Genomic DNA, 16983 nt, shown 5'->3' on the forward strand with positions numbered 1-16983 from the left:
ACACAGGCCAGCCAGAGACAGATGACTGGGAAGACACAGGCCAGCCAGAGAGACAGATGACTGGGAGGACACAGGCCAGCCAGAGACAGATGACTGGGAAGACACAGGCCAGCCAGAGAGACAGATGACTGGGAGGACACAGGCCAGCCAGAGACAGATGACTGGGAAGACACAGGCCAGCCAGAGACAGATGACTGGGAAGACACAGGCCAGCCAGAGACAGATGACTGGGAGGACACAGGCCAGCCAGAGACAGATGACTGGGAAGACACAGGCCAGCCAGAGACAGATGACTGGGAGGACACAGGCCAGCCAGAGACAGATGACTGGGAGGACACAGGCCAGCCAGAGACAGATGACTGGGAAGACACAGGCCAGCCAGAGACAGATGACTGGGAAGACACAGGCCAGCCAGAGACAGATGACTGGGAGGACACAGGCCAGCCAGAGACAGATGACTGGGAGGACACAGGCCAGCCAGAGAGACAGATGACTGGGAGGACACAGGCCAGCCAGAGACAGATGACTGGGAAGACACAGGCCAGCCAGAGACAGATGACTGGGAAGACACAGGCCAGCCAGAGACAGATGACTGGGAAGACACAGGCCAGCCAGAGACAGATGACTGGGAAGACACAGGCCAGCCAGAGACAGATGACTGGGAAGACACAGGCCAGCCAGAGAGGTGGGGGAGCAGGCAGTGTTCCTGTAAACAATAACACTCCAGCCATTCAGCTGTAATAGGAACAATATTAGGCTAGCAGCAGGGAGCTCAGGCTCTTCAAATAGACTGACTGACAGCCCCAGAGAGCGGGAAAAGAGGGGGGAAAATGGAGAGGGGGGGTAGTTTGGGAGTTTGGGAAAAGAAAGGTGAAGGAGGGAAAGTGAAAGGGAGGGAGTGAGAAAGAGACAGAAAGAAAAATAGAGGAGACCTGAGAGAGAGAAGGAAAATGAGACGTGAAGAGAGACATTGCGAGAAAGAGAATGAAAGTAATAGAGAGAGAAATAACTTACAAGAGAAAGAGAATTTCTTCTTGATTGTCAGCCAGCACATTTACAATCGAGGAAGTCTCTGCCTTTCATATAGCCAGTGCAGCTCCCCCCCCCCTGCCTCCTCCTGAGAAATTAGGAGCCTCCCTCCTCTCTCTCTCCTCCCTCTCTCTCTCCCTCAGCCTCCGTGCTTTAACAGTGTGTAGAGAGGAGCTGACAGTCAGTCTACACTGAGCCCTGCTGGATAGTAGCTGTGAGAAGCTGAGCCCTGAGCCTCTTGTAACTCCATCCTACTACATACAGCCCACCATGGATGTCAAAGTACTGGCTGTGTTGGCCCTACTGGCTGTGGCCATGGATGTACCTCCCTCTACGGGTGAGTGGGTCTGGGGATGGTTCATGTGTCTGGGCAGGTCTTCTACACTCTTAGAAGAAAAGGTGCCATCTCAAACATAAAAGGGAGAATCCTTTGAAGAACCCTTTTTGGTTCCAGGTAGAACCCTTTTGCTTCCAGGAAGAACCCTTCTAAGGTCCATGTAGAACCCTTTACATAGAGGGTTCTACATGGAACCCAAAAGAGTTCTACCTGGAACCAAAAAGGGTTCTACCTGGAACCAAAACGTGTTATCTTATGGGGACAGTCGAAGAACCCTTTTGGAACCCTTTTTTTTAAAGACTGTTAGTGTGTCTTTCTAGTGTTTTATCTATCTTTATTTATCTATCTCTTTATTTTAGTCATTTTAGTAACTTAGCAAAGAGAGACTTTATATATGTGTTCTAGAATGTCTGGGGGTGTGATTTGTTCTAGAAAAAGAGGATGTTTTGGTGGTTGTGGAGGTTGTCTTGATATTTTTGTTGAATTTGAATAGGTGTTGTTAGAATAGATGTGGTTGTGACATTTGGCTGGTGTTGCTGAGAGAAGGGATACACAGCAGAATAACTGGTGGTTATGAGTTGTGGTTGTGGAGGTTGTCTGTTGGCTCCTTGATGTTTGACTGGTTTTGGTAAAATAAGTAAGTGATTGTTGTGATGTGATGGAGATGTTATACTCAAACTGGTTACATTTGTTGAATTGTTGTTGTTTGTATAGTTGGATTGAAAATAGATGGTTATTTGGATTATTCTGGAAATGTCTAGGTTTGTATTTACTTTGGCCATTATTTATGTATCTTCTCAGTTGCCTTCTGTTGTAAAACTGTACTTTTCTGTTTGCTTTTAACACTTTGATATTCCAACCACTTTAATTCCTCAAATCTTACATCTTAACGGCATACAAATGAACATTTAAAACTATTTGTCAAATAAAGAAAGAAAGATCTTACGATTTAGAGGATGATGTGTCAGGGAGTCAATGTCCCAAAGGACTAACTCTCCCCCAAACCAATATCACAGCAATGACCCTCCACCTTATCAGGCTCTATTATCATGCTAATACTGGCTCATTATGCATACTGCTTACAGCACCCGGCCACAAGTGAGCATCTAGCTACAACCCCTGCTTCCCAAATAGAACCCTATTCCCTTATACGGCGCACTACATTTGACCAGGGCCCACAGGGAAACCCATAGGGCTCTGGTCAGAAGAAGTGCACAAAATAGGCAATAGGGTTCCATTTGTGATTTAGTTAGTTTCTTTCACAACCCGCCTTGTTTAGCCCCTAATTAGTTTCTAGTTAAAAGAAAGCAACAAAAAAACCAGATAAATATACAAGTTACCCCCTCCATCACCCCGGCCATCCTGTCGTCTTTAATATGCAGTCAGGGTCTCCCTGGCTAGGGGTAGTAACAACATGCTTAGCATAACACAATTCAACTCTTCTCTCGGACTTCTCTCTCTCCTGTTGTTGTTTATTTTGCAGTGGATTCATGTGATCGCGGTTTAATCCCACAGTCAAACAAGGGAGCCGTTTGTACTCCGTTTAAGATGTAAGATTCGAGAAATGAAAAGAATGTAAATATCAAAGTGTTTTAAAGTAAACAGAGAGAGTCTTTCATGAAGGTTTTACAACCACAAGGCAACTGGAGAAGAGACATGTATATATGTTCAGCCAATTGACCTCTTCCCATCTTCAAAGAAAAACGAATACAAATCATTGTTGGAAACAGGTTATCAAGAATGTCACGTTTCATGTTGATCTTGTGTGATATTTCCAGCAGGGTTTCCCCTCTGAAATCCCTGAATCTAAGAACATTTCAGGCAAAAGCCAGAGTATGTGCTATTGAGTAAAAAGATTCTTAGTTTCAGGAACCAGTAGGAACCAGGGGTGATATGCAATCATTCTAAGAATGTAGCCTACTTCTTAAAGGGACTCTTTTGATAATAATCTAAGCTTTGTGCTCTTGGAGCTTTGAGAAAGGAGGAAAACATTGGGAGCCCCAGTGGAGTAGAACGATGAGGACTCTTCTGGGATAGAGAGCTGTGTCTTGAATGTTCATAGTGAAAAGGCAGTATGACGGCGGATGGGACAATGAGCGCTGGTTTGAGAGTCTCTCTGTGTGTGTGTGTGTGTGTGTGTGTGTGTGTGTGTGTGTGTGTGTGTGTGTGTGTGTGTGTGTGTGTGTGTGTGTGTGTGTGTCTGTGTGTGTGTGTGTGTGTGTGTGTGTGTGTGTGTGTGTGTGTGTGTGTGTGTGTGTGTGTGTGTGTGTGTGTGTGTGTGTGTGTGTGTGTGTGTGTGTCTGTGTGAGCATGTGTGTGGGCATGTGTGTGGGCATGTGTGTATGTGTGTGTGCATGCGTGCATACGCTTGTGTGAGTGTGTGTGGCAGACTAATCTCTTTTTAATTGCCTTGCATTTGGAACTAAAGGCAGGTAAATGTGTACTTTCCCATGCATTGTCCGGGTTAAATACAGTAGTTCTGTACTTGGTGGGAATGTGTGTTAATTATTTGAGGTATGTATTTAAATGCATGGACATGTGTGCTGTTTTGTCTTAACAGTATTTTATTTGAAATGTATAAATAACTAATAACAGTTTGATTTAATTATTTAAATGAAATGCATTTTCCTCTCAGAGCTTTCAAAGTGGTATTTGACCCTGAACAACATAGTCAAGTAATCTTCTTCAAATGCTTCTTTTTGCTAGTTTAATCTAAAGTCTAGTTCTCTGCCAGGCTCCGCAGGCCAGCTGAAAGTCCGGGACTTTTCCCCAGCTTTGTACACAGGTTTAACAGAAATACTGGAGTTTACCCCAGTGAATGTGAAGATGATTAACAACAGGTAAAAGTAGAGTAGTGTTGAGTGTGTACGGTGAAAGTTTGGTGAGAGTGTGTGAGTGTGTGTGAGCTATTTATGAGACCTGGTTGTAACACTGCGTAAACCAATCTCACACACCACTGACTAGGAGCTGTTGCTGTCATGGGAGTAACAGTGAAGATGGATTTAATCCCCAGCGGAAATCTGTCTTCTACTTTATCCTGTTTGTTCTTACAAGCTCTAATATGAAATGAACAAATTCATCCTAGTTTGGGACTGAAGTCAGCTAAATGTACTGTATACTTTCCCATGCATTGTCGGGGTTAGAGACAGTAGATTAAACATATTTGTTCTAAGTACTCTGATATGAAATGAACAAATTCATCCTCGTTTCCTGCCTGCAATGATTGTGAGTTGTTGCATTTTGGAGGCGTTGAGTCTCATGTTGTTGGTTCAGCTCTAACTATCATCATGCGTTGTGAGCTGGGATTTGGTTGTTTTAGTTTTAAGACATAGAAATGGTCGGAGCTCACATTCTCTCAGTGTCCGGTACCTGGTACCTGGTATAGTATCTTACTATGTCTGTGGTTGTTTTAGTTTTAAGACATAGAAATGGTCGGAGCTCACATTCTCTCAGTGTCCGGTACCTGGTACCTGGTATAGTATCTTACTATGTCTGTGGTTGTTGTTTTCAGCTAAGCCCATCAGCCTGGTACCTGGTACCTGGTACAGTATCTTACTATGTCTGTGGTTGTTGTTTTCAGCTAAGCCCATCAGCCTGGTACCTGGTACCTGGTACAGTATCTTACTATGTCTGTGGTTGTTGTTTTCAGCTAAGTTTTCTGGTACAGTATCTTACTAGCTCAAGCCCATCAGCCTGGTACCTGGTACCTGGTATAGTATCTTACTATGTTTACTATGTTTGTGGTTGTTGTTTTCAGCTAAGCCCATCAGCCTGGTACCTGGTACCTGGTACAGTATCTTACTATGTTTGTGGTTGTTGTTTTCAGCCCATCAGCCTGGTACCTGGTACCTGGTACAGTCAGCCTGGTACCTGGTACAGTATCTTACTATGTTTGTGGTTGTTGTTTTCAGCTAAGCCCATCAGCCTGGTACATGGTACCTGGTACAGTATCTTACTATGTCTGTGGTTGTTGTTTTCACTAAGCCCATCAGCCTTTGTACCTGGTACAGTATCTTACTATGTTTGTTGTTTTCAGCTAAGCCCATCAGCCTGGTACCTGGTACCTGGTACAGTATCTTACTATGTCTGTGGTTGTTGTTTTCAGCTAAGCCCATCAGCCTGGTACCTGGTACCTGGTATAGTATCTTACTATGTCTGTGGTTGTTGTTTTCAGCTAAGCCCATCAGCCTGGTACCTGGTACCTGGTACAGTATCTTACTATGTTTGTGGTTGTTGTTTTCAGCTAAGCCCATCAGCCTGGTAGAGAGGTGCTGGTGTCGCTCCACTCTGAACACCGTCCCTCAGAGGAGCATCAGAGAGCTCAAGTTCCTTCACACACCCAACTGCCCTTTCCAAGTCATGTGAGTAACCTGCTGGTGCATTATGGGATGCTTTTTAACCCTGATTTTGGGTTGTGTTTTAGAAGACTTACAGCTAAGTTCCTTAGCTTGTCATGTGAAGAACCTTCCACACCCCTCACAAGAACAACTAGATCGCTGTATAGCTTCTCCCAAAATGTCAATGTTTTCATTACAAGGCTGGGGAGTAACAGGGACGTTTTGTAGGAGACAACCCCATGTTCTCCTCAGCCCTGCACTACACTTCACAGATAAGAAAGGACTATGGTGGCCAACACTGGACATCCCACACAGCACACACAGTGTTGCTGCTCACAGAAGGGGAAGCTATTCACTATTTTTAGACAGACTTTTCCTGGAGATAAACCAGAACTACACAGGCCCAGTAAAGCAGTGGTAAGCAACCCTGGTCTGAGACAGCTGCATGTTGAGTGTGTGAGTTAGCTTCGCTTCCCGGGCACAGCACTGAAGCACCTGATTCAACTCATCAACTAATCGTCAAGGCGGTGACTTGTTGAATCAGGTGTTTGTTTCAGGGCTGGACAGACACCTGTCAATGCCACGGTCCATGTTGCTCTACGGGACCACTGCAATGTAGTTTAACCAGAGGTGGAAGAGGAAGCGACTCATCCCACTCCCTCGTTTTTTTCTTGTTCATATATAGTCAATGAACTAAGCAGACCAGAACCAGCTGCTAATGCATTGGTGCCTATGGGAGAGCCATCCCTTAAGCAGACTGGAAATGTGACATCTTCGTTTATCTACCATCTTTACTTTAACACAGCACAAGCCTGCTTGGCTGAAACCAGAAGGACCTTGGCCTGATACGTGTAGTCAAGTAGGGATAAACTAGCCTGGTTCCAGATCTGTTTGTGCTGTCTTACCAACTCCTATTATCAGCTGCTACAGCGAAACTAACTTGGTTCTAGATCTGTTTGTGCTGTCTTACCAACTCCTATTATCAGCTGCTACAGCGAAACTAACTTGGTTCTAGATCTGTTTGTGCTGTCTTACCAACTCCTATTATCAGCTGCTACAACGAAACTAACTTGGTTCTAGATCTGTTTGTGTGGTCTTGCCAACTCCTATAGTCATCTCCTACGGCAAAACCTGTTCAGAATAGCCTGATTCAGCCCAGTAAGACCCCTCTGTTAATAAGATCCCATGTGGATTCTAATGGCGCTTAACTTTGGGTCCCATTCCATTCGGCTAAGCATCAGTCCCATATTATCTGGTTTTAATGATTGCAGTTGGAGGACCACAGTGGAGGGAAAGACAGAGAGAAAGTGGAGAGAGAGTGAGAGAGAGTGAGAGAAAGCGAGAGAGAAAGCGAGAGAAAGCGAGAGAAAGCGAGAGAGAAAGTGCGAGAGAGAGAGAGAAAGCGAGAGAAAGGGAGAGAGAGAGAGAAAGCGAGAGAAAGGGAGAGAGAGAGAGAAAGCGAGAGAAAGGGAGAGAGAGAGAGAGAAAGCGAGAGAAAGAGAGAGAGAGAGAAAGGGAGAGAGAGAGAGAGAGAGAGAGAGAGAAAGCGAGAGAAAGCGAGAGAGAAAGCGAGAGAAAGCCAGAGAGAAAGTAAGAGAAAGCGAGAGAGAGAGAGTGGAGAAAAGAGATGCAGTTACTATGGCTCTCCCCAAATGGAAAGAGATGTTTAGATTAGAACAACACGATAAATGGCCAGGAGAGGAGAGAGGAAGCTGACAGAGGAGTGTCTCTCTCCAAGCTAGCTCTAGGGGGATTTTAGTCTTGTTAAGGAATCAATCATTAGGGGTCAATGTGATGACCTTTATGTTGCAGCTGACCCTCTCTATCCTTCTTTCTTTTATTCCCTTCGCTCACCAGCCGCCCACATTTAGTGTAATTCAAATGGCCTGGAACACATTAAGCCAAAATGCTTTGCCTATTTGTAACCTATAGAAACCAGGTGGCCAGAGCCAAAAAGCCAGAGGGGTTTGGGGGGTTGGGAAGGGGTGGTGGGGAGGCATTAGGGGGTTAACTCATGGCAAGGGGTCAGTAAGGATACAAATCTGGTCAGGACCCACAATCATCAAGAGATACACACATTTGCACACACAGGCATTAAGGAACACACATACGCCACCAAAAGCTTCCACTTTTCCCTCTTATTCCCTCCAAAGCCCATCCTGAAGTTATTTATGACTGAGCAGCAGGGGAGAGAGGGGCAGAGAGCTCGCATCTCTTCTGATATATCTATTGTCCTTGGATGAAAGACAACAGGGGTAACACTACACCCCCCTCACCCCCTCCACCGCTCCCTACACGCCCCTGTCTCCTCCTGCTTGTTGGCATTAGCTTGCTGTGAAGTAATTACTACCTACTGGGTTAGAAGCTCCAGACTCCCAGAGCCCCGAATTCCAACAGAGTCAATCAGACGCTAGATAGTCCAGACACACACACACACACACACACACACACACACACACACACACACACACACACAGACACACACACACACACACACACACACACACACACACACACACACACACACACACACACACAGACACACACACACACACACACACACACACACACACACACACACACACACACACACACACACACACACACACACACACACACACACACTAGAGGGATAAACCTAAACCAGGAGAAACACCAAAACAAAACAGTAAAATGGATTAGCTGCACTAAATATATAAAAGAGGACAGGATGGGGGTTGGAGGGAGGGAGGAAGGGGGTATCCTAGAGATAAACAAACAGGGAATCCAGTTACCGGCTTTTATTTATCTGAACGATTGGGATGTTGGTTTTGGGGGGGATTTGAAGGGGTTTGATGCGCTTGAGCTGTTCTTTCATCTTATTGGGGTAAGAGTAGTAGGTGGGCCATTTGGTCAATTGAAGAGGTTGGTGTTAAATAGGGATGGAGAGTTTGGGGGAGGTGAAATTGAATCAGAAAAGCGGTAAAGGAGTGATGAAGGAGAGATTCAGAGGTGGAGAGGAATGTGTTTAATTTACAGGGCTGTAAGAGGAAGAGAAGGAGGGAGGGAGGGGAGGTGGTGAGGCGCTACCTGAGTTGTTAACTCTCAAACACGACCTTTTGACACAGAGGTGTTAGAACCATATGTTTGGGGAAGGAGGGGAGGAGAGGAGAGAGTGCTGACACACACACACACACACACACACACACACTACCCCGTCTCCCCCTAAAGCTCATGGATCAGAAACACTCACAGAGGTGTCCGATCTCGGGACAAATGCCCCTCTCTCAAGTCGACACTCAAGTCACCCCTTAATCAACACACTACAGTCCGCTACAGGTGAACCACTTCCTCCCATATACACCCCACAGTCTGTAAATCCCAGGCTAAATGGCCTGACATCAAAACCTCCTTATTGTTGGTACCACCGGCTTAACAAAGAGATCAGTGTTACCATGCTTTGTTATCACTGCAACAGCTGTCTAAGTGGAAGGAGAGAGATGGGATTTTTCACCTGTGGCAGGTGGTGGGGGGGGACTTGATGTGATTTAATGCATTCTGATCCTTACAACTGGCGCAAAGCATGTTTTGTGGGTTAAAATAAGCTGTGAAAACAAGTTTTAATAATTGTTATTCTTACAACTTGTTCATAATATGTTTGTTCTTCTTAAAAATATATGTTTGGGATTTTAATAATGTGTTGCTTGTTCACTGGCATATGTGTCTTGCAAATGTTCCTGGAAATTAGTGACATATAAATAAGCTTGATAAATATCATTTTGGTCAAATAACTTATTTTTCCAGATACATTATGTTACTGTTGACTTTGCAGCCTTATATCATATTGAGTGATGTTTGTTTTGTGTGTCCAGTCCAGTCCAGTCCAGTCCAGTACAGTCCAGTCCAGTACAGTCCAGTCCAGTACAGTCCAGTCCAGTCCAGTCCAGTCCAGTCCAGTCCAGTCCAGTACAGTCCAGTCCAGTCCAGTCCAGTACACAGTCCAGTCCACCAGTCCAGTCCAGTCCAGTCCAGTCCAGTCCACAGTCCAGTCCAGTCCCACAGTCAGTACAGTCCAGTCCAGTCCAGTCCCCAGTCCAGTCCAGTCCAGTCCAGTCCACAGTCCAGTCCAGTCCAGTCCAGTACAGTCCAGTCCAGTCCAGTCCAGTCCAGTCCAGTCAGTCCAGTCCAGTCCAGTCAGTCCAGTCCAGTCCAGTCCAGTCCAGTCAGTCCACAGTCCAGTCCAGTCCAGTCCAGTCCAGTCCAGTCCAGTCCAGTCCAGTCCAGTCCAGTACAGTCCAGTCCAGTCCAGTCCAGTCCAGTCCAGTCCAGTCAGTCCACAGTCCAGTCCAGTCCAGTCCAGTCCAGTCCAGTACAGTCCAGTCCAGTCCAGTACAGTCAGTCCAGTCCAGTCCAGTCCAGTCCAGTCCAGTCCAGTCCAGTACAGTCCAGTCCAGTCCAGTCCAGTCCAGTCCACAGTCCAGTCCAGTACAGTACAGTCCAGTCCAGTCCAGTACAGTCCAGTCCAGTCCCAGTCCAGTCCAGTCCAGTCCAGTCCAGTACAGTCCAGTCCAGTCCAGTCCAGTCCCAGTCAGTACAGTACAGTCCAGTACAGTCCAGTCCAGTACAGTCCAGTCCAGTCCAGTACCAGTCCAGTCCAGTCCAGTCCAGTCCAGTCCAGTCCAGTCCAGTCCAGTCCAGTCCAGTCCAGTACAGTACAGTCCAGTCCAGTCCAGTCCAGTCCAGTACAGTCCAGTACAGTCCAGTCCAGTCCAGTCCAGTCCAGTCCAGTCCAGTCCAGTCCAGTCCACAGTCCAGTCCAGTCCAGTCCCAGTCCAGTCCAGTCCAGTCCAGTCCAGTCCAGTCCAGTCCAGTCCAGTCCAGTCCAGTCAGTACAGTCCAGTCCAGTCCAGTCCAGTCCAGTCCAGTCCAGTCCAGTACAGTCCAGTACAGTCCAGTACAGTCCAGTCCAGTCCAGTCCAGTCCAGTCCAGTACAGTCCAGTCCAGTCCCAGTCCAGTCCAGTCCAGTACAGTCCAGTCCAGTCCAGTCCAGTACAGTCCCAGTCCAGTCCAGTCCAGTCCAGTCCAGTCCAGTCCAGTCCAGTCCAGTCCAGTCCAGTACAGTCCAGTCCAGTCCAGTCCAGTCCAGTCCAGTCCAGTCCAGTCCAGTCCACAGTCCAGTCCAGTCCAGTCCAGTCCAGTACAGTCCAGTCCACAGTACAGTCCAGTCCAGTCCAGTACAGTCCAGTCCAGTCCAGTCCAGTCCAGTCCAGTCCAGTCCAGTCCAGTCCAGTCCAGTCCAGTCCAGTCCAGTACAGTCCAGTCCACAGTCCAGTCCAGTCCAGTCCAGTCCAGTCCAGTACAGTCCAGTACAGTCCAGTCCAGTCCAGTCCAGTCCAGTCCAGTCCAGTACAGTCCAGTCCAGTCCAGTCCAGTCCAGTACAGTCCAGTACAGTAGTTGGTTTAAAGGAAAGTGAACTTCATTTATCTTAATGTGTTTGTTTATTTTAACCCTGAATGAGCAGATAGACGATATCGAAATGATGGAACACATTTACTTTTAGATTACAGTACACAGAGTTCATCAGATGTCTCTTCAATCTTCAGATACATGAATTATACAGACTAGATTTCAGTAACCTATAAAAACTGTGTCAAACTGAAATTAATGACTTCAAAAATAGGACCTCAAATGTAACCCTTTTGAAATGTTTTTTATTTTTTATAAAACAAATATATAAGATTACACACTGTATCTGAGTCTATAAAGACAGACTGGTCAAACTGAAATAGTTGCATTCAGAATTCTTAGTTCAAAAGAAACCTATAAATGATCTATATTTATTTATCTATGGATGTCATTTAAGTGTAATAAAAACGTGCCACTCGTACTATTCAACTCGCTACTCCAAGGCCCACGAGTCTCATTACAGTTTGACCGAAACACGGCCACAGTTCACCCTAGTTGACGCCACGTATCAGGCATGCGTGTTACTGTGGGTTACAGCTACACAGCACACTATCCCTGGATGTTCACCAGAGTGAGAAGACGCTAGGCCAGTTCATGAGAGCTTACTGGACTTTTTTTCGGATCATTCCATCCTTGAATCAGATAAGAAAACAGAGAAAGTGGATGCTCGGAGAACACTGAAGTGAGTCTCTGCCTAATTCACTTTCTCTCTCTCTCTCTCTCTCCCTCCCTTCCATCCCTCCCTCCATCCCTCTCCCGGTCCCAGTGCCAAGCTGAAGAACAACAGGGAGGTGTGCATTAACCCCGAGACCAAATGGCTGCAGACGTACCTGAAGAATGCCATTAACAAGTAAGGAGAAACCTTACTTCCCTCTTTGACAAGTAAGAGCTGATCGCAGGGTAGCCTGGTCCCACATCTGCTTGTGCTTACTTGCCAACTCTTATTATGGTCACGCCAAACCATAGGAGTTGGCAAGACAACACAAACAGATCTGGGACCAGGCTAGTTCGCTGGTAACAGTGAGAGACACGGAATGAAATGCGCCGCTGTTTTCATCTGCAAAAATCCAAATGAAATGGGAGAAATGGGAGAAATGGGACTGCTTAAGTACAGTAACAACAGATAAGTTTCATTTTATGGCCACCTGTCCACAGAGCATTCTGAAATCACTCATTTATCGGTATGATTAGAACTGTTGCTATGTGTGTGTCTCATTAAAAGAGATGAAAGTGACTGGTGTTTCTGGGTGCTTGTTTCTCATTATGCGTGCTAGCTACTCAGATGGCTACTGAGATACGAATTAAAGACTGGGAAAGAATGCTTTCTGCTCACGCCTTGCAATCCCTCTGATCATTTAAGCGTGGCATTCGGAGCATTCCAGGTCTTTCAGTAAACAATCAGAATTTATCTGGGAAATCAGGGATGGAGTAGAATTTATTACCTAAAATTTTTGGCCCAAAAAACAGGTGTTACTTTCACAATTGAACTAACTTCATTAATTTCATGGCTAAAAGACAGCAGTTTATGTATAAATAAACAAATACGTGTAAATTGAAGGCACTTTCACAAAATGATCAGGACTAATTTGTCTACAAATAGTAAAACTCATTCCACTAAGGGAAAACAATTCCACCACGTTTTACACCCAAGGAGTAAACTGTAAAAAACTACAATAAACAATAACAGACACACTATACAGAATATTATAATGAATCTAAATGGGTTGTGCAGTTAAAACGTGTGTTAAATGTGCATTCCTCATTCCTCTGGTGATCGTTTTCACCAACCATGCAAAATGTCTGCCTCTTAAAAACGCCTATAGTAAATATACATCTAAAATGGAGGAACATTTGACCACAAATTAGGCATTTTCTTGCTGTTTAGTTCCCAATGTGGCATAGTTACAAAAGATTGCATTTGCTCAAAATAGCGAGCTAAAAAAACTGTGTACAAATCTTTCTAAGACAATGCATATCCAGATGATCTTTATGAAGGCTTGAGTATATATGCTCTCGTAGAACTGTATCATGTTTATAAGTCCAGTCTGACAGACAAACAAACTATATTATTACACAACTACAGTAGATACTGGAGGTCTATGTGACACGTTACACACTTAGAGAAAAAGGTGCATCTAGAACCTAAAATGGTTCTTTGGCTGTTCCCATAGGAGAACCCTTTGAAGAACCAGTTTTGGTTCCAGTTAGAACCCTTTTGATTCCATGTAGAACCCGTTTGGGTTCTATGTAGAACCGATTTGTTTTTATTTATTTGTAAAAAAAAAAAATTAGGGGGCATGTAGGACCCTTTCCACAGAGGGTTCCACATGGAACCAAATATGTTATCCTATGGGGACAGCCAAAGTACCCTTTTGGAACCCTTTTACTAAGAATGCATGTTTCAAAACCCTGCATGATGCAGAACATAGCATCAATATAACTATGAGCACCGTACTAAGTATTTACCATAAAATGACATTAGGGCCCAGAGTTGTTCCTAATCAGGTGATGTCAAGTGGCCACACGGAAAAATGAAGTTACACCCATGAATCATCTTCAAACAGTGTCTTATTCCTCTCTTTCTGTCTCTCCAGGGTGAAGAAGTCCAGAAGACGTGCTCAGTAAAGGAGACACACCATCCTGACCGGCCTGCAGTGCCCCAGTCCCAGGCCAGCTCTCCTCCTCCTCCTCCACTACTCAGATATGTAACTCTGTAGCTACACGTCTCTGCTCTGGAACACTCTGGAACGCTCTGGAACGCTCTGGAACATTCTGGAACACTCTGGAACGCTCTGGAACGCTCTGGAACATTCTGGAACACTCTGGAACGCTCTGGAACGCTCTGGAACATTCTGGAACGCTTGCAAAACCAGCACTTCACCGCCAGACCGACCATGATGCCTTGCTGCTGCTGCTGACCCCGCAGCCACCCTGCCCCCCACACTGCAGACACCTCTCCTCACGCTGTTAGCACCAAGTGCATATACCTAATTATATCGGAATGTGTGAGTACGTGTGTAAAGAGTGTGTGAGCGCAGTGTGTTTTATTTGGTGTGGTTGTTCTTAGTGTGTGTGTGTGTGTGTGTGTGTGTGTGTGTGTGTGTGTGTGTGTGTGTGTGTGTGTGTGTGTGTGTGTGTGTGTGTGTGTGTGTGTGTGTGTGTGTGTGTGTGTGTGTGTGTGTGTGTCTGAACTGAGTGTGTCTGAACTGAGTGTGTAAGTGTACGTCTGTATATAAAGTATTTTTCCTACTTTTATAAGAGGCAGTAAAGGGACATTTAAAGTTTTTACACCCGGCTCACCGTCTCAAATGTGCCCAGCAAGGGCTTGTGGGTATCACCAGGGGTGGGCTCTGACTGAGGGGTCATAGGATAGGAACAGGAATGAGCCGTCCAATGGGTTGAGCCCACTCTGTAAGAGGCGACCAATCAGGGCTGGTCAAACATTCATAACAGGGGAAATAGATAGTCACCCTTAACTGATCCAAGGTCAGATGTAGTTGGATCCCTGAAGGTCAAGTCTAGGATGGTAGGGAAGGAAATCTTAGATCTGTGGTTAGGGGCAACTTCTACGTCAAGCCTTAACAAGCATTCCAGTCTAGCCAAGACAATGGAGATCCTCAAACGATAACAAAGGACATGCATTGATTCAGGTGTTTCAACTCTGGGGATCAGAAGACATTAGTTTGAACTGATACATATCTTTTCAGGAAGCGAGGCTGTGCACTGAATCACATGGAGTTTCCATTCACCAGAACAGACCAGTGAGGATCCGAATCAGACTATGCGTACAGGCCGGTGGTTTCTAACCTGTCCTCGGGGACCACCAGGCGTTTCACAATTTAGTTGTAGCCCAGAACTAACTCACCTGATTCACCTATTCAAGGCTGGTTAGTTGACAAGTTGAATCAAGTGTGCTAGCTGTGGAATAGATCAAATACATGGAACGACTGGGGGACCCCGAGGAGAGGTTTGAAAACCCCTGCTGTAATAAAGGGGAAGTTATCTGCTGTAATAAAGGGGAAGTTATCTGCTGTAATAAAGGGGAAGTTATCTGCTGTAATACAAGCCGACAGCCTTTATTGGAGGCAGACAATTCTGTATTACAGTTCAGTCCTGTGCCGAACAGGAAAGCCCACACAATTAGAAGTAACTTAAGCAACTCAGCAAAAGCCAAGGGTTGTAAGAACGATGGCCTTGTAGGATAAGATTGTAATGCAAAACAGGGATAAAACCCCATATCAATGCAGCTTTTTATACAGTTTGTGTGAATGTAATGTTGTCCGTTGCTGTAGTCTAGGCTGTAAGGCATTGAATGAGACACCAAGTCATTTTTCAACAACACAAGCGATGTGAAATTAATTTACCTCAATATTCTGGGTATTTACTAACAAATACTGGCGTAAAATAATTGCTGTATTATATTAAGTATAGTAAGATTCATTACATACATTTCTATACAGGATCACATTGTCGGATTATTGGATTTCACTCATCAGTTGCATAGGAGCTCACTTTAGGCCTACTCCATAGTTATAAACCACCACATATCCTGAGGCAGGATTTTAAAGCCAGTATACGGCCACATGAAATACCTTTTACTATACTACAGTATTGACTATCACATTGAAACTGAATGTTGCTGAGCTGGGGGCGAAATAAAGTTATTCTACTTTGATCGTTGAGCCACTTTAAGACTTTAAGTCTTTTAAATGGGTATTTTTACTGTAATGATTTTTATTTTTGTATATTTTATATATTCTAAGATAATGTGATGTAACACAGTATTTGTAAGTACATTTCAGCAGTATTAGATGAAGGCATAACCAGAGAGTACTGTATCCCAAACGCAGTACTACTGTATTATCCAATCAAATTTTTATACATTTATCACTTTTCCAAAAGCGTTTATTTACAATATCATAAAAAAACATGTAATATTTCTATTAACTTCATTTGGTGCAGCTGCAACATGTTGAAGTTAATGTAGTAAACATTTATAGTCCCCCAGATTAAATTGTGGCGGCAGGTCTAGATTGAACAACAACAGAATATTATAGAGATACAGGGTTCATTGCCATAGTTTTCCCTGATTCAATCCTCCCTTGAGGAGGTTTATTCTAATCAACCAATAATCTGACGCCATTCATCCACTGATGCAAGATGGGCAAATCTAATAAATCCGGAATGTAACGCAACGTACTGAGATACTTTAAAACAAACATTACTGTTGTCATTAGGATATCTCAGCTCAGGCCGATTCGAATTCAGATTCAGCTCAGGCAGACGTCAATTAATTCTTCATTAGGACCCCTTAGAACACGTTGGGATTCTGTTCTATTTCTCCTGACAGCGTTCCACAGAGTTTAAAATATGAAGTGCCAATAGTACCACTGAGCCAAGACAGAGAACAATACATTTAAGTATGAGCCAGGGGACCCACACATGTTTTCAATCAAGCCCCCCCCCAGATATAGTCATTCCTCAATGATGTGGGTTTCTATACTGTTTTACTGTTGCCATTGTTTTTCTACTGTCAAAATAGAGCTCCAGGTCCATTCAAATCTCCAGACATCTTAGTCTGTGAGTTAAGTACAGGTGTTTTAGTCCAGAAGTTATTAAGTATCTGTATCACATCATTGTAAGGTTTGTCATAAAGGAAGGGAATTTGGTGATGATTTAAGTGTTTGAGAACCATTCTGTTCAATGCCATGCTACAGTTAGATCCACAACCAAACCAAACAACATGGCTGTTACCCTTTTACTTATCATATCTGTTATCTGGACCACATGTGCAGATAAATCATTGCATAAAGCGATAACATCCCAAGTGGAA

General features: G+C 44.6%; 1 protein-coding gene across 1 annotated transcript; it reads left to right on the forward strand.

The window, feature by feature from the left end:
- Positions 1–1192: 1192 nt before the first annotated feature.
- On the forward strand, positions 1193–13919 carry cxcl12b (chemokine (C-X-C motif) ligand 12b (stromal cell-derived factor 1)). Its single transcript, XM_024406952.2, has 4 exons — positions 1193–1366; positions 5610–5727; positions 11917–12000; positions 13745–13919. The coding sequence occupies exons 1-4, from the start codon at positions 1300–1302 to the stop codon at positions 13773–13775; spliced, it is 300 nt and encodes a 99-aa protein (XP_024262720.1). The 5' UTR covers positions 1193–1299; the 3' UTR covers positions 13776–13919.
- Positions 13920–16983: the final 3064 nt, after the last annotated feature.

Source organism: Oncorhynchus tshawytscha, linkage group LG02 (genome assembly GCF_018296145.1).
Source record: "Oncorhynchus tshawytscha isolate Ot180627B linkage group LG02, Otsh_v2.0, whole genome shotgun sequence".
NCBI classification, from domain to species: Eukaryota; Metazoa; Chordata; class Actinopteri; order Salmoniformes; family Salmonidae; genus Oncorhynchus; species Oncorhynchus tshawytscha.